We start from the raw sequence: 24,488 nt of genomic DNA, 5'->3' as shown, positions 1-24,488 counted from the left end.
AGATGCACCCCCAAATGTACAACAGTGGGATAACGTTCGTGAATAGGGAATGAGAATATACGCCAAATTGCTTCATTGCAGTTCACATATCTACCAACTTGATAGCGCGTGATTTCATCGTTGATATTGGATGTTTGGATACCAAAAACCGCCATGTCGCTCCCTTTCGTGACATATTTGCAAATGTATTTAATAGATTTGACCGAATCGCAATACTCAACATTACAATGTGCCTTGAATGTTTTGGAAAGAAGTGGCGAATATGGAACAATCCAACTGTTCTCAACTATGAAATCGTTTCCTTTCACTTTAGTTGTGATAGTTCTACCATTATCATCGGGCGATCGACGCCGATACAATGGATAACCATCGTTGCCTGTAATGGTCTCTGCCGTGAATTTTCGCGGATACCGTTTGGAACACTTGCCGTCGACCATGCACGGTGATTGGCGGTTGATAGTGCCACATGGTCCATGAATCATATTCGTGATTACAACATCATGTAGGTCTGGATCAGTTTCAGGAGCAGGAATCTCCGCACATATGATGTCATCTATTTGATCTGGCCGAATTCTGTCTACTAACCAAATTAGAATGTGAGCATGCGGTAGGCCTCGTTTTTGCCATTCGACTGAATACATCCAACATCGAGTAATCCCAAAGACGTGTTGCTTAACAATGTAATTTATTAGTGACCGAATTTTTTGCTTGAAAACCCGTGATGTAATGAATAGATCTGGCCGACCATAATGACGAACATATGTCATTGCATCTTGCGCATATTCATGCATATGACGCGGGCTACCTGTGTATGTCGCTGGTAAAATAGTCAATCGACCAACATTTTCTGAATCTCCTTCTGTGCTTATTGCATCGCGTAAATGAATATACTCTTCCGAACGCAATTTAGCTTGATTCAACCGGATGAAAGTCAGGCGCTCCGTTTCGATTTTAACGTACATGTCAACGCAGTATTGTTGAAGCTGTCGACGAAATCGCAACAAATAATTGTCAGAATTTTCACGAATCATCAAACGATATGCGTAATAATTCATCGAACTAACCTTCTAGGTAGTTTCCTCACCTGAAACAAATACAGTAAAAATTGTATTTTAGAACCCCTAATAGGTTAACGACTCTTACAGCTACTCTCTGCTAAATTAGGAGTGACAACTTTTTTTGTGTACCAAAAGCAAACAGAATAAAATGTATATCAAGTTAAAATGAAAACAATGATATTGATCTTACCATTCAATGGATTAATCATCTTGATATTAAAGTGATATCCATCGTCTCCTTGCCAAAACATCAGCGGGTATTGTAACGCGTCATATGAACGGTGTGTTTCATATATTCTTTGTAGTTGCCCAGTATTGCGTCGTGTAAGCACAATATCACGTGTTTCCAAGTTTTCACCAACAATCAGGATTGCCACTTCATCGATTGTTGGAGCATTAAATGTGCGTTCATGTGTTCCAGCTGGTCTTTTATCTGCTCTGATTACAACTTTATAGTCATCACTTGGCATGCGCTCTAAAGCAGTCTTGAACAGCCTGACCAATGCATGATGTTCATAAAGCATTTGCTGCAAATCTTGGAGAATTGCTCTTTTCGTAGCTGTGTTGATCCCTTGACGCCGGTCAAGTTGTTCTTCCATATTGCCCATGAAGTATATTTGCAAGAATTTGTGCTGTGCACCTTCAATAGGTTGCCATGATCCAATGCGATGGCCTGTAAATTCAAAGCCATAGTTATAGTTAGATTTACAAACACTTTTTTTTTCAAATAATAACATACCATATTTATTTTAGAGACAAATACAGAAATCTAACAAACTACATTCCAAATTTTTTTTACAATCATAGAAAATAAAGTTTTTAACGTAAATTACCTTAAATGTCGGATTATATCCGTATTCTTCGATAATTTCCGCCCCAAATGAAGTCATTTGGAAACAGACATTGTATTTTTGAGTGTTCGCTAGAAAATGTCGTGATTCTAGTGTTTCGCCATAAAGCAGGGAACGCAATGGCTCTGGTGGCGGGACCACTAATGGCAATGTCACTTTACCACTAAGGCAGCACAAACCAGGCGTTTCACCAGCAAACTTCAATGCGCCACAATGCTGGCAAACAACGTCCATTGGACCAATGCAAACTAAACGATGCAAGCTGTAGTCGATGGTGCGATCATATCGAAACGCTGCTCGATTCAAATCAATACTTGAACCATTTCTTCTTGCACTTCGAAGATTATTCCTCTGTTCATCTGTACGATAAGCTCGACGATTTCTCGTTTCTAATCTAGCCGTTTCACGGGCTGCCTCTCTTTGCTCTTGTGTTTGAGAAGCACGAATTAAGGCCCTTCTTTGCTCCATCCTAACGCGGCGCTCTTCTCGGGCAATTTCTCGTTCTTCGTCAGATAATTGACTCGCGATATTCCGTTGCCTAATTGCATTACGGCTCCGCTGGGAAAGATTAGATCTTCTAGGACGCGGCATTTTTATTAATAGTAATACTGAATATGCACTCGTACAAAACCACATAAAACAATCGAGACATAGACAATAGCTTATCAAGAAAAATCATAGACAACCTATGAAAAGACATTTACACTTTTGTTAACCTGTAGAATAAATCTTTAATTAATTTAATAAATAATTTACACAAATTAATATCTAAAACAAACAAATATAACAGTACCTACCTGAACTTTCGAGACATTTTACACAAAATAAATTTCTGAACGCACACATAAATAGTTGTTACAGTATTTGACAGGATTGGGCAACAAATGTTTGACATGTAATAAACAAATGAGCATTTATTGAAATGATTAAGTATTCATTACACATTTCTGAACGCACGCGTAATATTTTTCAATCTTTGTTTTAAAAAAATACACATAATAGTTTATTCATCCATTTTAAATAGTTTATGAACGCATGCATAAATGTCAATCATTACTTACAGATTTTGACAAAAAAATTTGACAGCTCCGAAACTAAAGAACCTTTAGGGAAAATAACGCATTTTTCAAGTATTCGTCGATTTTTCATTATTTTTAAGATGTATTCTGCTATTCGGGGCGGAGACAAATCCAACAAATTAAAAACCATGAAAATTTTTATTCGTCAATTTTTCATTATTTTTAAGATGTATTCTGCTGTTCGGGGCGGAGACAAATCCAACAAATCAAAAACCATGAAAATTGGTCCAGCAGATCTCGAGTTATATGTGTTGTAACAAACCCGACTTTGTTTTATATATATATAGATGTAAATTAATGCAGATGAATAGGAAAAAGAATCCCGTAATGATTGAATACACCATTAGTAGTGTAGCGCTTGACACAGTCACGTCGATTAAATATTTGGGCGTAACACTGCAGAGCGATATGAAGTGGGACAAGCATGTAATGGCAGTTGTGGGGGAAGGCGGATAGTCGTCTTCAGTTCATTGGTAGAATTTTGGGAAGATGTGGTTCATCTGTAAAGGAGACCGCTTATAAAACACCAATACGACCTATTCTTGAGCTCTGCTCGAGCGTTTGGGATCCCTATCAGGTCGGATTGAGGGGGGACATAGAAGCAATTCAGAGGCGGGCTGCTAGATTTGTTACTGGTAGGTTTGATCATCACGCGAGTGTTACGGAAATGCTTCAGGAACTTGGGTGTAAGTCTCTGGAGGAAAGGAGGCGTTCTATTCGTGAATCGCTACTGAGGAAATTTAGAGAACCAGCATTTGAGGCTGACTGCAGTACAGATTTACTGCCCCCAACTTATATTCCGCGGAAAGACCACAAAGATAAGATAAGAGAGGTTAGGGTTCGTACAGAGGCATATAGGCAGTCATTTTTCCCTCGTTCTGTGTGGGAGTGGAGCAGGGAAAGAAGATGCTAGTTGTGGTACAAGATACCCTCCGCCACGCACCGTATGGTGGATTGCGGAGTATGTATGTAGATGTAAATGTAGATGTGATAGACATACTGGACTTACACCTGGAGTTATGGTCTGGGGAGCGATTTCAGATACAGCAGTGGCATTCTCGTGGTTATTCCATGCACTCTGACTACGCATTTGTACTTCAGTCTGCTGATACGACCTGTTGTGCTGCCATTCATGAGCAGCATTCCAGGGGCTGTTTCCAGCAGGATAACGCTCGCCCACGTACCGCTGTTGTAACGCAACATGCTCTACAGAGCGTCGGCACGTTGCTGGGGCCTGTTCGATCACCAGAACTGCCTCCAGTCGAGCACATATGGGACACCATTAATCGTCCCTGTATTTAACCGACCAAGTGCAACAGAGATCGAACGCCATCCCAAAAACTGACATCCGGCACCTGTACAACACAATGCAAGCATATTTGCATGCTTGCATTCAACATTTTGGCGGTTACACCGGTTACTGCAGGACCAGCAGTTTACATTTGCAGTGGCTTATCTCGTGTTTATTTGAACCTGTCATCTTGAAATGTTGATCATTTAAATCTGTTACGTAGACAAATGTATTCCAGAACTTCATTTCTTTACATTAATTATTTTTTAGTGTTGCGATTTTTTTCCGTTAGTGTAGCACAATACACTTTATATATGCTGTGTGATTTGGGATGTGTGCTAAAGTGTACTTATGGTGTTCAACGGCTTTTGCGTTGTTTGCTGCCATTGGCAATTCTTTATCGTTGTTCGTAGCTATAATATTTTTGGCACAAATATTTGGCTGTGTTTTATCCCAATTTCCAATAAATTTCCCGATTCCACTGTTGCAATGAGGAGAAAACATAGAAACTTCACTCTCCAAGCTGTTACTCCTGATTAGAACATTGTAGGTGCGCACCGCTTGCGGTTGTGGTGGGAAAAGACCAAGGTCACACACTGCCTGCTGTAGTAGGCTGCACGGTTACCACCCTGTTGTTGTTGTGGTCTTCAGTCCAGTGACTGGTTTGATGCAGCTCTCCATGCTACTCTATCCTGTGCAACCTTCTTCATCTCCCAGTACCTACTGCAACCTACATCCTTCTGAATCTGCTTAGTGTATTCATCTCTTGGGGTCCCTCTACGATTTTTACCCTCCACTCTGCCCTCCAATGCTAAATTTGTGCTCCCCTCATGCCTCAGAACATGTCCTACCAACCGATTCTTTCTTCTAGTCAAGTTGAGCCACAAATTTCTCTTCTCCCTAATTCTATTAAATACCTCCTCATTAGTTATGTGATTTACCCATCTAATATTCAGCATTCTTCTGTAGCACCACATTTCGAAAGATTCTATTCTCTTCTTGTCCAAACTAGTTATTGTCCATGTTTCACTTCCATACATGGCTACACTCCATACAAATGCTTTCAGAAACGACTTCCTGACACTTAAATCTATACTCGATGTTAACAAACTTCTCTTCTTCAGAAACGGTTTCCTTGCCATTTCCAGTCTACATTTTATATCTTCTCTACTTCGACCATCAGTTATTTTTCTCCCCAAATAGCAAAACTCCTTTACTACTTTAAGTGTCTTATTTCCTAATCTGATTCCCTCAACATCACCTGACTTAATTCGACTACCTTCCATTATCCTCGTTTTGCTTTTGTTGATGTTCATCTTATATCCACCTTTCAAGACACTGTCCATTTCGTTCAACTGCTCTTCCAAGTTCTTTGCTGTCTCTGACAGAATTACAATGTCATCGGCGAACCTCAAAGTTTTTATTTCTTCTTCGTGGATTTTAATACCTACTCCGAATTTTTCTTTTGTTTCCTTTATTGCTTGCTCAGTATACAGATAGAATAACATCGGGGAGAGGTTACAACTTTGTCTTACTCCCTTTCCAACCACTGCCTTCCTTTCATGTCCATAGCCTCTTATAACTGCCATCTGGTATCTGTAGAAATTGTAAGTAGCCGTTCGCTCCCTGTATTTTACCCCTGCCACCTTCAGAATTTGAAAGAGAGTATTCCAGTCAACATTGTCAGAAGCTTTCTCTAAGTCTACAAATGCTAGAAACGTAGGTTTGCCTTTCCTTAATCTATATTCTAAGATAAGTTGTTGGGTCAACGTTACCACGCTAGGGAGGAAAAAGTCTTTACTTTATTATCGCACCTCCTATGATCAACGGATCCACAAAGATGTGACACAATAGATGCTGTAGGAATCATTCAAATGGTAAAAACTGAAAAATAAATCCTACGCTATCTACCCTAGCATACATTAATGCTAATAAAGAATCTTAAGCAGCCGCACATTGGTGCACAGCTATTCAATACACGACTCCCTCGTCGTGGTGCGGTGCGCAGCTGATAACGCAGAGGTCGGTGATTTTATGCCTGCAGGGTTGGTAGGCCCGCAGGCAGCGATGGCTGTGGTGACGCGACGCTGGCTGTCATCAGTCGTCTCCGCGATGTCGTCGGGGGAAGGTGTTGTGGTGCCGGTGGCGGAAGCTCACCGCTTCATGGCGGACTGTATGAAAGCCGTGGGTGCCAGCACAGACAACGCTGCCGCCATGGCGGACCTGCTGGTCGCCGCCGACCAGAAGGGACACTTCAGCCACGGCATGAACAGGCTCGGTCAGTACCTTCTCTCTATGCCTTACTACACTCTCTGCATCCTGATTAGCTCTGTGACTGCCTTATACTTTTCAGGCACTCTGGGTTGCACTTACAGGTACAGTGATACGAGGGTTAATTCAACTGTTTCTCCATTCTTTTGTTCCACGTTTCTCTCGTCGTTTGTGGACGTTTCCCCCTTCTGTCCAAGTTGCTCCAGTCTTCTCCTTGGGTTCTTCCTGGAAATCTTTGATGCGCTTTGTGGCGGTTATTCCACAACATCTTGTGGAGTAATTTGGAGTTAGCTCCATGTCCCTTCCAACTTCTTTGCACCATGTGTTATCCATTTTTAATTTACTGAAGTAATTGAATTGTTGGGATTCATTCTTTGGATGTGGCTGTAGAAAGCTGTTCTTCGTTTCCTGATCATGTTTCTGATTTTTTCCATTTGTGTACGAAGTTCACTATTACGACGTCGTCTGTATTGCGTTTGCTCTTCAAGTGGTCGCAAAATTTTCCTCAGAATTTTTCTGTCTGTAATTTCCAGTGCTTCCATCGTCGCTTTTTTGTCCACAGATAAGCTGTCTGCTGCATAAAGTGCGTCTGGGCGAATTACTGTAGAGCAGTTTGTAACTTGAGCACTAAAGGATAATGATTTCCTATTATATGACCCGTTTTCATCTTATTAATTCTTGCGTTAATAGCATCTTTCTCCGGAATTTCTCAGTCAGTTACTTCTCCTAGGTACTTGAACTTGTTAGTTCACTCATTTTTTCTGTATTTAGTTTTCATTATGCTTGAGGTTGCAATGTTTGTCATAAATTTGCTTTTCTCAAGGGAGATTTGTAAGCCTGCCTTTCTGATTGTTCTTAAGAGTTTTTCTACATGTCTATCCGCTGTTTCCATTGAGTATGAAAAAATAGTTAGGTCATCCACAAATACGGGGTGTTCAAAAAGTCTCTCCGCAGTGCCCTATGATTGTTAACCGCGTGTGCCGTATGCCGCTGTGAATATATCGAAATGAAACTCAGTGAAATACAAGTTATTAATTTAATGAATATTCTTTTTTGCGTACAAATTTTCACATTAAAAGTTGAAAGTGTCCTCTCCGTTGTTGAATACACAATTCAGTTCATCTAATCATGTTTCCAAACGCAATCTGTAACATTTCTTCTGTAACAGAAGCAGTCACAGTGGATATTGCAGTTTTCAATTCATCCATGGATTTTGGACGGTTTTTATAGACAGTTGCTTTCGCTGAACCCCAGAAGAAAAAGTCAGGTGGTGTTAGGACAGGCCATCGTAGAAGCCAACGTCCCTGTGAAATTATGCGATCACCAAACACATCAACAAGCGGTGACATTGAAAAGCGAGATGTATGCGCGGTTGAACCACCTTGTTGAAAATAACCGTTCAGTATTTCACGTAACCCTAGTTCTCTTATGAACCGGTACAGAATATCACTGCAGTATCGTTGTGCGTTTATTGTTTCGTTGCAAAACCCAGGCAGGTGAACAATCATACGACACGTGCAGCTGACAATCACACGGCACTGCGGAGAGACTTTTTAAACACCCCGTACTAAACAGCCAATTGTAAGTTGCCCCTTTTGTAACCTAATCCGACACCGTCATTGGTTTGGGTTTCTCCTACTGACATTCTTTATTCTCTTATGATTTTTTCTAGAACACATTCAAAGAGCAGTGGGGGAGAGAACATGCCGCTGCCTCACACCAACTTTGATCTGAAAACTTTTAAAAATTCAACCTCTAAATGTCTTTTCAGAATTGGCGTTGTTAGTGTTTGCTTAATTCGAACTGTGTTTTTACAATATAAGCCCAGTTTGTTGAGTATTTCCTCAAGTGAACAAAAGTGATTAAGAATGTGTGTGGTGTCCGAAAGAACAAACAATATTTGGTCACAAGCATGCAACACAAAGTCAAAGCTTTCTCAGTTTAGTGCTGAGCGATTACGAGTAAGAGTCGATTTGTCTGCCTATCCGACTATTAAATGAATCGATTACTTGCATCCTAATACAATTAATAGCTGTGTTAGGTCTTTATTTTTAGGCCTATGAAGCATTTCTGTAAAATTATTTACTGTGACAAAAAGATCGGATCTGCTAAAAATATGCCGATTCTATCACACTTATGTTTTTCTTTTTGTAACTAGCAATAATTGTCCAGTTTTAAGAAATGGAGATTGTCATTCGTTTTTGATGAAATATATACGTTACTAACATCTATTAGTAAAACTAATTAATATTGATGTCGAGAATATGCCTGCAAGCACCAATTTGTTTCAGGGAACTAACTAGGGATCATTAAGTAATCTTTCTCCGTTGAGCTGTTGCTATGTCCCCTGTCTTATGAAACAGTCTTTCATAAGTAACAGAGGGTTGGCTGTTCCAGATATTTACGAGCCACATTATGCAGAAGAGGGATACACTGCCTCATTGTCTTTCCAAAATTTCAGAAATAACGGTTTCCGATTGATTGTAGGAAGGTGCAAATAGAGTCGAATTTCTGAGACAAAATCTTGGCTATTTGCTGTTATTTGGGGGGAAGACCTCTGCTCCTGCTGCATTGAAACAGACGTAACATACTCGTTACGTAATTTATTTTTGAATTAACACATACTACATAAGATTTCGCCACACTACATAAGAGCATAGCTGAGTAATATTAATCAAATTAACAGGAATTAATCGCCCTCCGCCGCGCGGGATTAGCCGAGCGGTCTGTAGGCGCTGCAGTCATGGATTGTGCGGCTGCTCCCGGCGGAGGTTCGAGTCCTCCCTCGGGCATGGGTGTGTGTGTTTGTTCTTAGGATACTTTAGGTTAAGTAGTGTGTAAGCTTAGGAACTGATGACCTTAGCAGTTAAGTCCCATAAGATTCACGCATGAATAATCGCTCTCCCTAGGTCAGTTCGCTTGCTTAAGCCATATGACGAGCTGTGGTAATTCCCATCTCTGTGAGGACTTAGAAGTATACTGAATTGTCATACATTCCAACACACAACACACGTTAGGAAGAAATATACTTTGTTAATTTCAGAACATTAAATAAGAGTACTGAGTACTTAACAAAATTAAAGCTGGTGTTTCTGCTCAGTGTATTACGACAGAGTTTAGCACTGCCAAGTCAAGTTTCATTTAATACCTGTGTCACTTCTAAGTGGACTTTTAAGACATCAAGGAAAATCGCTATAAAAATCGAACTTTGTGATAAAACAAGACTTGTCAGAAAACGAAACGAGACAAGTAGACCAAAACTAGCCATCACTGAGGATGCCATGTACCACTGGTGCAGACAAAACGATCCTTCAAGAGAACCCGATTAGCAGGCTCCAGTGGAAATATAATTATCGGTGAAATATCTGTAACAAAACTGTTTGGGAACGTTGAAAGCATTTAATTATTTGATAAAGGCCTCTCTTAGAAGATGTAAATTTACCGTTTACACAGGTGTAACATATGAAACTGACTGTTTCGGAAGTCCGTTCTCGACAATACAAAGTTCAAAAAAACGTAGACTGTTTGTTACACTCCTAATTATAGCTTCAGATAACTGCTTCACAAAGCATTTCTGCAATTCGTACCGAGACTCGCCGCAGTTAGCCCGAGGTAACGAGATTCCACTTTAGTCTCTGTTACAGGTTAATTCTTACGAAGAAAATAGAAACAACAATCAGCCCTTGTCCCTCACTTAAAGTTGGCGAAAGATGATTGTTGACAGCTAGCATCGCTGTTGTCAGCTTTTAACTACGAAGCGCAAACTGCTGCAAGCGAAACAATCTACCACTACATACAGGGTGTTCAGAAATTCCCGTTACAAACTTCGAGGACTTGTAGTGAGTATATAATACTGCCAATGTCCGGAAACGTACGGTTTCCGCTCTGGGACGTTTTCAGTTCAATGTGTAACGCGTCCATGTCTGCTGAGGGAAACCGAAAAGTTGCTTGTGCTGGTCTGCAATACAGTAGGTAGGATGATGTGTACGTCAGACGGTCACCTGCTGTCGCGTAACATCTGCCTTGTTTAATTTACGCAACTCCTGTACAGACAGGAAGATCTGCTGGCAGGAGTTCTGATCACTGCACTAAAAATTGAAGAGACACCAGATGGGATTGAGAGAGTGTACCAGAACATGCTTCGCAGGTACAATATCTGTAACAACGTTGGTGATCGTCACATAGGGCCGCTGTTGTAATGCATCAGTACCGTTCTGTACGTACAGTATGCTGGTTCGTATTTGGTTCGGTTCAAAAATGGCTCTGAGCACTATGGGACTCAACTGCTGAGGTCATTAGTCCCCTAGAACTTAGAACTAGTTAAACCTAACTAACCTAAGGACATCACAAACATCCATGCCCGAGGCAGGATTCGAACCTGCGACCGTAGCGGTCCTGCGGTTCCAGACTGCAGCGCCTTTAACCGCACGGCCACTTCGGCCGGCATTTGGTTCGGAATAATGTAAACGTAATGTTCAAGTATTAATACAAACATATGTACTTAAGTGATAAATGGGTGTTTCGTTGCGTTTTCTTTCGAATTGTTACCTAATAATTGTACTGCGTCACGCCTAATGCAATTCCTGAAACAGAAGTGGATGAATAACATCTGAATTGAAACGGTCGTAGAACCGAAAAAGTACGTTTCCGGACTGGGGTTCCAATTCTAAACACTACGTACTCGCACCCATCTACAAGTCCTAGAAACTTACAACGGGAATTTCCGAACTCCCTTTATAAAAGGCAATGTCCCGACCGACTCTCTCACTGTCTCCTCATAGCTCAGCCCAAACCGCCAAGGATAGAAACTTGAAATTTGGATGATGATGTTTGGGTGTTGGGGCGCTCAACTGCGTGGTTATCAGCGCCCGTACAAATTCCTAACCTTTTGCTCAGTCCAAACTCGCCACATTCATGAATGATGATGAGGAAAACACAAACACCCAGTCATCTCGAGGCAGAGAAAAATCCCTAAGCCCGCCGGGAATCGAACCTGGGACCCCGTGCTCGGAAAGCGAGAACACGACCGCGAGACCACGAGCGGCGGACTTCAGATTTGGAGAGGGTGGTGATCTTATACTGTAGGCGCCGCTTAAGTAGGAATTTTTCGAAATTCCACAGGGGGGGACTGAAATAGGGGATGAAAGGTTTTTCTTAAGGCAATTTTGAAGCTTGGCATACGAAAATTGGTATTTGGTTTCTCGGTCAGAAATATAGAATTTTTAAAGCTACGTCTATATTTGATTGCTCGGCTACAAATGTTGTTGTTGTCTTCAGTCCTGAGACTGGTTTGATGCAGCTCTCTATGCTACTCTATCCTGTGCAAGCTTCTTCATCTCCCAGTACTTACTGCAACCTACATCCTTCTGAATCTGCTTAGTGTAATCATCTCTTGGTCTCCCACGATTTTTACCCTCCACGCTGCCCTCCAATGCTAAATTTGTGATCCCTTGATGCCTCAGAACATGTCCTACCAACAGGTCCCTTCTTCTTTTCAAGTTGTGCCACAAACTACTCTTCTTCCCAATTCTATTCAATACCTCATTAGTTATGTGATCTACCCATCTAATCTTCAGCATTCTTCTGTAGCACCACATTTCGAAAGCTTCTATTCTCTTCTTGTCCAAACTATTTATCGCCCATGTTTCACTTCCATACATGGCTACACTCCATATAAATACTTTCAGTAACGACTTCCTGACATTTAAATCTATACTCGATGTTAACAAATTTCTCTTCTTCAGAAACGCTTTCCTTGCCATTGCCAGTCTACATTTTGTGTCCTCTCTACTTCGACCATCATCAGTTATTTTGCTCCCCAGATAGCAAAACTCCTTTACTACTCTCATTTCCTAATCTAATTCCCTCAGCATCACAAAAAAAATATATGTTTCAGTGTTTCTGGAAATTTTACCCGTAAAGGGTTGAAATAGGGGATGAAATGTTTTAAGAAAATATTTCATTATGAGAGCATTTTTAAAGCTATACCTATGAAAATTTAAGTTTAGCTTCAGTGTTTTCGGAAATTCAACCCCTAAGGGGTTGAAACAGGGGATGATACGTTTAATGAAACTATTTCATTATAAAAGCACTTTAAAAGCTAAACCTATGAAAATTTAAATTCATCATCTCAGTTAGAAATAAAAAAAGCATTTCACTGTTTTTCAAAAGTCAACCCGTACGGGGATGAAATAGGGGATGAACATTTATATGGAAATATTTCATTATGCAATCATTTTTAAGCTAAATCTATGAAAAATTGTATTTGCCTCCTCTGTTACAAGTGAATAAAATTCACATTTCACTGCTTTTGTAAATTCAACCTCTATAGGTGTAAAATAGGGAGTGAAACGTGTTTATGAAAATATTTCATTGTGGAAGCATTTTTTAAGCAACTTCTTTGAAAATTAGTATTTGGCTCCTCTTAGTTAGAAACCACAACGGAGGGGTATCTGTTGAGAGGCCAGACAAACGTGTGGTTCCTGAAGAGGGGCAGCAGCCTTTTCAGTAGTTGCAAGGGCAACAGTCTGGGTGATTGACTGATGTGGCCTTGTAAGAATAACCAAAACGGCCTTGCTGTGCTGGTACTGCGAACGGCTGAAAGCAAGGGGAAACTACAGCCGTAATTTTTCCCGAGGGCATGCAGCTTTACTGTATGATTACATGATGATGGCGTCCTCTTGGGTAAAATATTCCGGAGGTAAAATAGTCCCCCATTCGGATCTCCGGGCGGGGACTACTCAAGAGGATGTCGTTATCAGGAGAAAGAAAACTGGCGTTCTACGGATCGGAGCGTGGAATGTCAGATCCCTTAATCGGACAGGTAGGTTAGAAAATTTAAAAAGGGAAATGGATAGGTTGAAGTTAGATATAGTGGGAATTAGTGAAGTTCGGTGGCAGGAGGAACAAGACTTCTGGTCAGGTGACTACAGGGTTATAAATACAAAATCAAATAGGCGTAATGCAGGAGTAGGTTTAATAATGACTAAAAAAATAGGAGTGCGGGTAAGCTACTATGAACAGCATAGTGATCGCATTATTGTGGCCAAGATAGATACGAAGCCCACACCTACTACAGTAGTACAAGTTTATATGCCAACTAGCTCTGCAGATGACGAAGAAATTGAAGAAATGTATGATGAAATAAAAGAAATTATTCAGATTGTGAAGGGAGACGAAAATTTAATAGTCATGGGTGACTGGAATTCGAGTGTAGGAAAAGGGAGAGAAGGAAACATAGTAGGTGAATATGGATTGGGGGACAGAAATGAAAGAGGAAGCCGCCTGGTAGAATTTTGCACAGAGCACAACATAATCATAACTAACACTTGGTTTAAGAATCATGAAAGAAGGTTGTATACATGGAAGAACCCTGGAGATACTAAAAGGTATCAGATAGATTATATAATGGTAAGACAGAGATTTAGGAACCAGGTTTTAAATTGTAAGACATTTCCAGGGGCAGATGTGGACTCTGACCACAATCTATTGGTTATGACCTGTAGATTAAAACTGAAGAAACTGCAAAAAGGTGGGAATTTAAGGAGATGGGACCTGGATAAACTAAAAGAACCAGAGGTTGTACAGAGATTCAGGGAGAGCATAAGGGAGCAATTGACAGGAATGGGGGAAATAAATACAGTAGAAGAAGAATGGGTAGCTTTGAGGGATGAAGTAGTGAAGTCAGCAGAGGAACAAGTAGGTAAAAAGACGAGGGCTAGTAGAAATCCTTGGGTAACAGAAGAAATATTGAATTTAATTGATGAAAGGAGAAAATATAAAAATGCAGTAAGTGAAGCAGGCAAAAAGGAATACAAACGTCTCAAAAATGAGATCGACAGGAAGTGCAAAATGGCTCAGCAGGGATGGCTAGAGGACAAATGTAAGGATGTAGAGGCCTATCTCACTAGGGGTAAGATAGATACCGCCTACAGGAAAATTAAAGAGACCTTTGGAGATAAGAGAACGACTTGTATGAATATCAAGAGCTCAGATGGAAACCCAGTTCTAAGCAAAGAAGGGAAAGCAGAAAGGTGGAAGGAGTATATAGAGGGTCTATACAAGGGCGATGTACTTGAGGACAATATTATGGAAATGGAAGAGGATGTAGATGAAGATGAAATGGAAGATATGATACTGCGTGAAGAGTTTGACAGAGCACTGAAAGACCTGAGTCGAAACAAGGCCCCCGGAGTAGACAATATTCCATTGGAACTACTGACGGCAGTGGGAGAGCCAGTCCTGACAAAACTCTACCATCTGGTGAGCAAGATGTATGAAACAGGCGAAATACCCTCAGACTTCAAGAAGAATAAAATAATTCCAATCCCAAAGAAAGCAGGTGTTGACAGATGTGAAAATTACCGAACTATCAGCTTAATAAGTCACAGCTGCAAAATACTAACACGAATTCTTTACAGACGAATGGAAAAACTAGTAGAAGCCAACCTCGGGGAAGATCAGTTTGGATTCCGTAGAAACACTGGAACACGTGAGGCAATACTAACCTTACGACTTATCTTAGAAGAAAGATTAAGGAAAGGCAAACCTACGTTTCTAGCATTTGTAGACTTAGAGAAAGCTTTTGACAATGTTGACTGGAATACTCTCTTTCAAATTCTAAAGGTGGCAGGGGTAAAATACAGGGAGCGAAAGGCTATTTACAATTTGTACAGAAACCAGATGGCAGTTATAAGAGTCGAGGGACATGAAAGGGAAGCAGTGGTTGGGAAAGGAGTGAGACAGGGTTGTAGCCTATCCCCCATGTTGTTCAATGTGTATATTGAGCAAGCAGTAAAGGAAACAAAAGAAAAATTCGGAGTAGGTATTAAAATTCATGGAGAAGAAATAAAAACTTTGAGGTTCGCCGATGACATTGTAATTCTGTCAGAGACAGCAAAGGACTTGGAAGAGCAGTTGAATGGAATGGACAGTGTCTTGAAAGGAGGATATAAGATGAACATCAACAAAAGCAAAACAAGGATAATGGAATGTAGTCTAATTAAGTCGGGTGATGCTGAGGGAATTAGATTAGGAAATGAGGCACTTAAAGTAGTAAAGGAGTTTTGCTATTTGGGGAGCAAAATAACTGATGATGGTCGAAGTAGAGAGGATATAAAATGTAGGCTGGCAATGGCAAGGAAAGCGTTTCTGAAGAAGAGGAATTTGTTAACATACAGTATTGATTTAAGTGTCAGGAAGTCATTTCTGAAAGTATTCGTATGGAGTGTAGCCATGTATGGAAGTGAAACATGGACGATAAATAGTTTGGACAAGAAGAAAATAGAAGCTTTCGAAATGTGGTGCTACAGAAGAATGCTGAAGATTAGATGGGTAGATCACATAACTAATGAGGAAGTATTGAATAGGATTGGGGAGAAGAGAAGTTTGTGGCACAACTTGACCAGAAGAAGGGATCGGTTGGTAGGACATGTTCTGAGGCATCAAGGGATCACCAATTTAGTATTGGAGGGCAGCGTGGAGGGTAAAAATCGTAGAGGGAGACCAAGAGATGAATACACTAAGCGGATTCAGAAGGATGTAGGTTGCAGTAGGTACTGGGAGATGAAAAAGCTTGCACAGGATAGAGTAGCATGGAGAGCTGCATCAAACCAGTCTCAGGACTGAAGACCACAACAACAACAACAACAGTTAGAAATGATAAAACACGTGTTTCCCTGTTTTTAGAAATTCAACTTCTAAGAGGGTGAAATAGGACCAGAAAGATTCATTGATTCATCATCGCCCCGCCCAAACCACTAAGGAAGTTAACTTGAAATTTGGTGAGAGAGTGGTTCTTACATTTTATGCTATTGTTCAAGAAGGGATTGTTCGAAATTCAACTCCTAAGGGAGTGAAATACGGGATACAACGTTTTCTGAAAATATGTCGCTATTAAGGCAATTTTGAAGCTAGAACTACGAAAATTAGTATTTGGTTTCTCAATCAGAAATGAAAAATTAAGACTTTCACGATTGTTGAAAATGCAGCCACAAAGAGGGTAAAATAGTGGGTGAAAGTTTTTTGTAAGTAAAATATATTAAAGAAACTACTAAAGCATTATTAAAGCTACATCTAAAAAATAGGTATTCGACTTTTCGGTTAGTAATTAAAAAATATGTGTTTCAGTGTTTTTGGAAATTCAGCCTCCTAAGGGTGTGAAATAGGGAATGAAAAGTTTTACGAAGTTACTTCATTATGAAAACACTTTCAAAGCTAAAGCTATGAAAATTTGTATTTGGGTTCTCTGTTATACATTAAAAAAATTTGTGTTTCACTGCTTCCGGAAATTCAGTCCATTAGGGGGTGAAATAGGAGATTAAATTTTTTGAGAAAATAGTTATTTGTAATAGAAAAATTTAAATCTATGAAAACTGCTATTTCAATTCTTGGTTATATATAAATAAATATATGTTAGGCGATGAAAGTGTCTACGGAAATATAACCAGAAGAACGCAAAAGGCATGATGAACAAAAACTTTAGACTCCAATTAGTAGAATTTCTTTTTGGTCTGGAGTATATTCGGAAAATACCATGCTTTTATCGAATGTTCGTGCGTTTAGCAGCACCTTGCTGCGTCTGTTGAACGGGTATGCAAGAAAATAAACCCTAGAGCTCATAGTAATTTTGAGTTGAACTTTGTTCCATTTAGTGTTGCTAATCACCTGAATACCTTAATTCCTGTTGGTAAAGCAATAATTATTGTTGTTGGTGTGAAGTATGTTCATGTATCAATTTATCGTGTTTAAAAATACTAGTGTATGGAGTAGAGACAGCAACAATGCTGATAGTTTTATATTGAACGCTGATTTTTGTGGGATCCTAAATGCTGCCACTGTAAAAACAAATAGAAAAAAGATTAGGTTGGTTGGTTGGTTGGTTGGTTGGTTTGGGGAAGGAGACCAGACAGCGTGGTCATCGGTCTCATCGGAATAGGGAAGGATGGGGAAGGAAGTCGGCCGTGCCCTTCAGAGGAACCATCCCGGCATTTCCCTGGAGTGATTTAGGGAAATCACGGAAAACCTAAATCAGGATGGCCGGACGCGGGATTGAACCGTCGTCCTTCCGAATGCGAGTCCAATGTCTAACCACTGCGCAAAGATTAGGTGCCTCGCGGGAAATACGCGAGCTGTTAAAAAATAATGTGCACGATCTGGAAAATAAAATGAAACCCTTATGGAGGTATTTTTACTGTGAGTACAGCTCTCCTAAAAGAGGTAACTGCTTTGGAAATTTTAGGGCCTACACAATTCAACAACTGTTCGAAATCTGTAGCTATAATTCGAAAAAAAAAAATGAAATATACCATATTCCAATTCAACTTTAAGATCAGACATTAATTTTGTCCCATTAAACTGCCCCCTATTTTTTAAAAGAGGGTCGTCCACCATCGTCACTTCTTCTTCACTTCTGTTTCTGATGATCAGCTTATTGTAGCAGAATAAATGCTGCACATGCGGCGACTGCTAAATCCTCTTCTTCCCTCACAGCATACAGAAACTGTAATTAAAACTCAACTTTATAACAATAACAAAATGTGCAACCTCCAGCATTTATCAGAGCCAACTGCGACTCTACATGTCCGAACCCGTTGGTTTGGTTGCCAGTGCGTTGGCTGCCAACGTTCGGCTCAATACAGGGTGATTCAAAAAGAATACCACAACTTTAGGAATTTAAAACTCTGCAACGACAAAAGGCAGAGCTAAGCACTATCTGTCGGCGAATTAAGGGAGCTATAAAGTTTCATTTAGTTGTACATTTGTTCGCTTGAGGCGCTGTTGACTAGGCGTTTAGCTCAAATGGAAACAGATGAATCTTTCGTTTCAAAGATTGTGTTTAGCGATAAGCAACTTTCCACACTAACGGGAAAGTCAACCGTCACAATGTCTGTATATGGGGCACTGAGAATCCGCGGGAAACTACTCAGTATGAACGTGACTCGCCTAAGGTGAACGTTTTCTGTGCCATTTCAGCCAATAAAGTTTTTGGTCCCTTTTTCTTCGAAGGTGCTACTGTAACTGGACTACAGTATCTGGAGATGTTAGAGAATTGGCTGTTCCCTCAGCTCGAACAAGAAGCACAACAATTCATATTTCAGCAGGATGGAGCGCCACCACATTGGCACTTATCTGTCCGTAACTACCTGAAAGTCAACTACCCGAGGCGATGGATCGGCCGCCATGCAGCCCGTGACAGAGCACTTCATCACTGGCCTCCAAGAAGCCCTGATCTTACCCCCTGCGATTTTTTCTTATGGGGGTATGTTAAGGATATGGTGTTTCGGCCACCTCTCCCAGCCACCATTGATGATTTGAAACGAGAAATAACAGCAGCTATCCAAACTGTTACGCCTGATATGCTACAGAGAGTGTGGAACGAGTTGGAGTATCGGGTTGATATTGCTCGAGTGTCTGGAGAGGGCGATATTGAACATCTCTGAACTTGTTTTTGAGTGAAAAAAAAACCTTTTTAAATACTCTTTGTAATGATGTATAACAGAAGGTTATATTGTGTTTCTTTCATTAAATACACATTTTTAAAGTTGTGGTATTCTTTTTGAATCACCCTGTACATTGGTTGTTGTTCGATTGCCTTCGTTGGGGTAGTGCGTACACGCCTTTAGACCGCACTGGAGGGATCTGCGCCACCTAACCACTGGGTTATATTGATGGTGGGTTGTTGCCGGAAACTTCCACCAACCTAAGATCTCAACCTTCAAGCAAATCTTTTACATGTCAAGTAACGTAATGTGACGAGTCAGCTAGTTTGTTGCACAACTCACCAGAAATAAAATTCTCGGATTCGACCACCGTTTATCTTCTGTAGAATTTTCATCTTTGTCCTCTGCAATGGCAGTACCCAAGGACAAAGGCATATTTGTCGCATTACCAGTCACTTTTAGTAGGCGAATTCTATTTTTCATCTCAGAGGGCGTGCAATTATTATAAAATTCACCAAGACCACTAATTCTAGAAAATTAAGACAGTCTTGATTGAGTCTGGCTTTCATTATTTATGTTGACAGAGTGCTAGTTCTGCAAGGTTCACAGAAGAGCTTCTGTGAAAGTTTGGAAGGTATGAGATGAGGTACTGGCAGAAGTGAAGCTGTAAGAACGAGGCGTGAGTTGAAATTTTTGACAAATCTTTATCAGACAGGTTAACAACAGTTCGAGAATTGTCCTCAACTGAACCTCCCGAAATATAAATGCAGATACAAACATTATTGTTCTTAATGCAGATAAGGGTAATGCCACCGTCATACTGAACAGTAAGGACTATCATGGAAAAATGAATGATATTTTGGTTCCCTCCATTTATAAGAAACTCCAGAAAGATCCGACTATGAAGATTTTAAGAACGACAAATCGACTAGTGAAAGCGTCTTCATTTGGCTCCGACGATAAGAAGCTGCTTTGTTAAACAGAAGCGTACCCACCTAGACTTATGGCTTACCCAAAGTTCATAAACCTGGGATTCCGTTGAGGCCAATTGTCAGCGCTATGGGTGGACCAACACACGAGTTAGCTAGACACCTTGCCTCAGTGCTGCAGCCTTATGTTGGTAGGACGGACAGTCATATTAAAAATTCAGCTCACTTCATTGACAAATTAAAGGAAACGAGCGTGGGCCCGGATGATATCCTCGTCAGTTTCGACGTTGTGTCGTTATTTACCATGATTCCGGTAAACGAAGCTATCTTATGCATAGCGGATATTTTTCCTGCCGATATTGTGGCATTATTCCGACACTGCCTCACCACAACTTACTTTCAATACAATAATGACTTTTGTGAACAGATTGACGGGGTGGCTTTGGGCAGTCCTCTCAGTCCTGCTGTGGCTAATTTATTTATGGAGACCTTTGAACAACGGGTGTTGCAGACTACCAGTAAGAGACCAGCCAGATGGTATCGCTATGTCGATGACACGTTCGTAGTATGGACACACGGAGCAGAGGAGTTGGATGCCTTCCTGACACATTTAAATAGCATTAATCCGAAAATCCAATTCACTATGGAGACGGAAAGGAATGGGCAATTGAATTTCCTGGATGTGTCTGTGATTAAATGACGGGACGGAACGTTGGGCCATAAGGTGTATAGAAAGCCCACACATACTGATCGTTACCTACATAAAGATTCCAACCACCACCCTAGACAAAAAAGAGGTGTAATGAAAACTTTGATAGATAGGGCGTACAAACTTTGTGAACCTGTTTATTTAAAAGATGAGATTGAACATCTACGGTCAACTTTCGTGAAGAATAGCTATTCCAGCAAGGATATAGATCGAACACTTCGCTCGAGGCAGAGAATCAGGAGCAACGACGAACAACAGTCGCCCAAGGGCAAAGCTTTTCTTCCGTTCATTAGTAAAGTCACAGATCGCATTGGGAAAGTTTTAGGCAAGTATGGGGTGGAAACTACTTTCAGACCCACTAGGAAAATAAAAGAATTTTTAGGGTCGGCAAAAGATGCACGACACCCTTTGGCTACACCGGGGGTATATAAAATTCCTTGTAGTTGTGGACAGGTTTACATCGGTACTACAAAGAGAAGTGTGAACACCCGTCTCGTTGAACATAAGAGGAATTGGCGCCTGGGTCACACGGATAAATCGGCCGTAGCGGAACATGTTTACCAGGAAGGTGATCATGAAATAAAATTCAGCGAGACAAGCGTCATATCGAAAACCTCGCATTATTATGCACGCTTGTATAGAGAGGCTATCGAGATTGATAAACATCGTAATAATTTTAACAGGAAAGACGAAGGTGTTAAACTGGATAAAATTTGGATGTCAGCGTTGCACCGCAAGCGTGACGATCGATTACTTTCAATCGAGAATGTTGGCATCACCAGAGACAATCTCATAGCCGACGCCTCGTGATCGACTGTGGCGCCCTCTGTACTGCTTATATAATCAGCGCTTCCTCGAGTCCTCTTCGCAGTTCGCCGTTTTACCTCCGAGGATGTCTCCCGCAGTTGGAGACGAAACGTCAGGAGACAGTTTTATATTTCGACCACGGCCTATCAGCCCGGAAGTTTTAAGTGAAGAGTGAATTTACTGATGTAACAATTCCTTTTTGAAATGGATTTATTTTCCCTACTGTCATATTCCATCAAATATTCAAAAACTTCTTCAGGGGATTTTCTTGACTTCTGAGGTTTAAATCATAATCACTTCTAACAGATGATGTCTGACCTTGGGTTTACCTGGTGTTCAACATTTTGAAGACGTTGTTTATCAGTTAGATGAAGCTTTCTACACGATCTTCATGGAGGACTATCTCACAATTTGGCCAGTGTGACGTGAAAATACCTGGGCAGCCTTTCTAATGTTTCGACGCCTAATCCACTTCATTCATGCGAGCTTCCGACATACGATAGGTGATCGAAATATCGCTTGTAATTTCTTAGACTTCCCCGGCGATTTAATGACATCTCGTGGAAATCGGGTTTTCTGCCGGATACCAGCGTCTTCGAAACACGATATTTCGACGTCATTACTTGACGTCATCATCAGGTGTTTCCTGAGAAGCTTCCGACGTATGATAGGTGATCCAAAGATCACTTATTTGGTGCTGCGGAAGCTGTTCTATTACAGTTTTTGTAAATACGGCACCGTCAGGCGAGGTGATTTCGTCGTCAACAAAGTGATTTCTTAATAATTTTAGCACGTGCGGTAGGTCGTAAAAAACTATATTTTTGTCGTACTGTACAAAGGGTTCAAAAAATACGTCTTAGTTGTGAGTACACCAAGTTGTTTCCAAACTTCTGAATTTTTCGCTCCCGTATCGCATATAACCGCTACAAGACGAATTCGAACTCCTTCAACTTCTGTAATGATTGTCTGCAACAAACAACTTGTCACGCCTCATGAAAGTCGTAATACATTGGTGGCTTCCTCTTTGAAAATAAACTTCTTATCATGACCACTTGAACCTTCTTTTGTGGTCCATGTATGACATCGTTAGATGAATCGCAGCTCACACCATTATCAATGTTCATTTCATCAAAGCTTAGGACAGCCATGGCCTCAAATAGAGTAAACATTGCTGACCTAGCATTAATTAAATCTAGCACTTACTTTAATATGCCTGGTTGACACTTAAACTATTTGATCCATTTTTCGAGTTTTGGAGTTGACAGGGCTAAGGAAAGTTCTTTCTTATTAAGTAAGCATATGCTTTAGAAGACAAAGCTTTCAATGTAAGGGCATTTGAAGAGTCCTCCGAACTCCAGTTCACACTTGTTTTTTCTTCATCAGACACCGAAAATGTCCCATATTTTTACTAGCAGGAACAACTGTTTTGAGAGGTATACCCTGTTTCTTAGCTTTTTTCATAGTTCCAGTATCTTGCCCCACTAAAGAGTTTCTGATGTTTACAACAGCCGATTCTTTCTTGGAATCCTTAATTTCTTGGCCTTTGCTAATAGCGAGAGGATGAGGTGGAGTTTCTGTGTTAACTGAACTTCCCAGTTCTGTTTCCTTGGGTGACTTCCAATGTTTTGAGAGTCCTCTTCCGCGCTTCTCTGATGTTGCTATGACGTTCTCTTTCTGTTACATCGTGTACTGTGTAGACAGAACCTGCAGCACCTGGTTTAATTCCGTGACAGTTATTTGCTTGGATGGAACTGCATCTGACTTAAGCAACTTTCTTGTAGGTAAACCCAACAAGTCATTTAGCACGACTATACACGTTGGAATTCGAAGTCTTTCGGAAACCGATGGTAAAAAAGCGCCCTTGGTTCTACGCCCAGAGATACTACACTTAGCAACAGCACAATACGACGTGTTTTTTCACTCCGAAAATGTTGGTGAAGAAGTCAAAAGCTCCAAAAGCTATCACCTCGTACCGTAATACGGCACGGGTTACGAACTACACCCAAGAAAGAAGGAACACAGCACTACCAACAACAGCGAGAATCCCGTGAACACGGCGCGTAGCTGCCATCGACGCCACGCCTCTCCAGGCCAGGCGAACAGAAACCCGAAATACACCCCGTTCAATTACCACACGACATGCTCTACTCCACGCGCGAGCAACGATCGGACCCATGGAAAAAATTCGGAGTCACTCCCAATTGTTGGTTGAATACGACTGCTTATATCGTCGGCATGTTTTGTTTTCTGTTCTGCCTTGTATTAACATTAGTAAATAATTCTTATCCGTTAGGGACATATTAGAACACCGGCCGGTGTGCCCGTGCGGTTCTACGCGCTTCAGTCTGGAACCACGTGACCGCTACGGTCGCAGGTTCGAATCCTGCCTCGGGCATGGATATGTGTGATGTCCTTAGGTTAGTTAGGTTTAAGTAGTTCTCAGTTCTAGGGGACTGATGACCATAGATGTTAAGTCCCATAGTGCTCAGAGCCATTTGAACCATATTAGAACAGTGAAACAGTTGAAATTTGCTGCAGCCATTTGCTTTTATAGGCGTTTTTTTCCATGATTACATTAAAGATGCGTGGGAATCCATGTTCAGATGTTTACATTTATTTACGTGTCGTGAATAGTATTGCTTCCTTAGTAATGGCGTTGCAAAATTTTACGACAGAAGTTTGTAAGACAACTATCGTAAAAGTAAAAATGCAATGTAAGCGTAGGCTTCTGTAGCCGTTGCCACCGTCAGTAAATTCTTCTGGGCTGTTGGCAGCACTGTCAACACATGAAATTGTCCAACGTTTCGGCCACTATTGCCTTCCTCAGGGCTGTACTGAGCTGACTGTTCAATGAGAGATCTATATGGTAGCGGAGGAAGCTGTTTGCGTAATTCGATAGGGTTCTTGAGGATAGGAGGCGGGGTTTTATTGGTCTTTATATTATTCCTTGTCATGGGTGGATAAAGACGTGCTTGATTGGTGCTTACATTATTTCTTATCATTGGTGGAAACAGGTGAATTAGATACAGGTGGTAGCTGTGACGTAGCCACAG

The 24,488-nt window shown here is 40.8% G+C and overlaps 1 protein-coding gene across 1 annotated transcript in view; it reads left to right on the top strand.

Moving 5' to 3' along the window:
* Positions 1-24,488, top strand: part of LOC124615541 (uncharacterized oxidoreductase YjmC-like) — a 263,830-nt gene that overhangs the window by 126,601 nt on the left and 112,741 nt on the right. The window contains exon 2 of the mRNA XM_047143510.1: positions 6,324-6,557. Coding sequence (XP_046999466.1) covers positions 6,347-6,557 — 211 coding nt within the window. The 5' untranslated portion in view covers positions 6,324-6,346. The remainder of the gene's footprint in view (positions 1-6,323; positions 6,558-24,488) is intronic.

The sequence above is a fragment of the Schistocerca americana genome, chromosome 5, assembly GCF_021461395.2.
Source record: "Schistocerca americana isolate TAMUIC-IGC-003095 chromosome 5, iqSchAmer2.1, whole genome shotgun sequence".
In the NCBI taxonomy this organism is placed as follows: Eukaryota; Metazoa; Arthropoda; class Insecta; order Orthoptera; family Acrididae; genus Schistocerca; species Schistocerca americana.
This window is presented reverse-complemented; position numbering and strand designations above follow the sequence as displayed.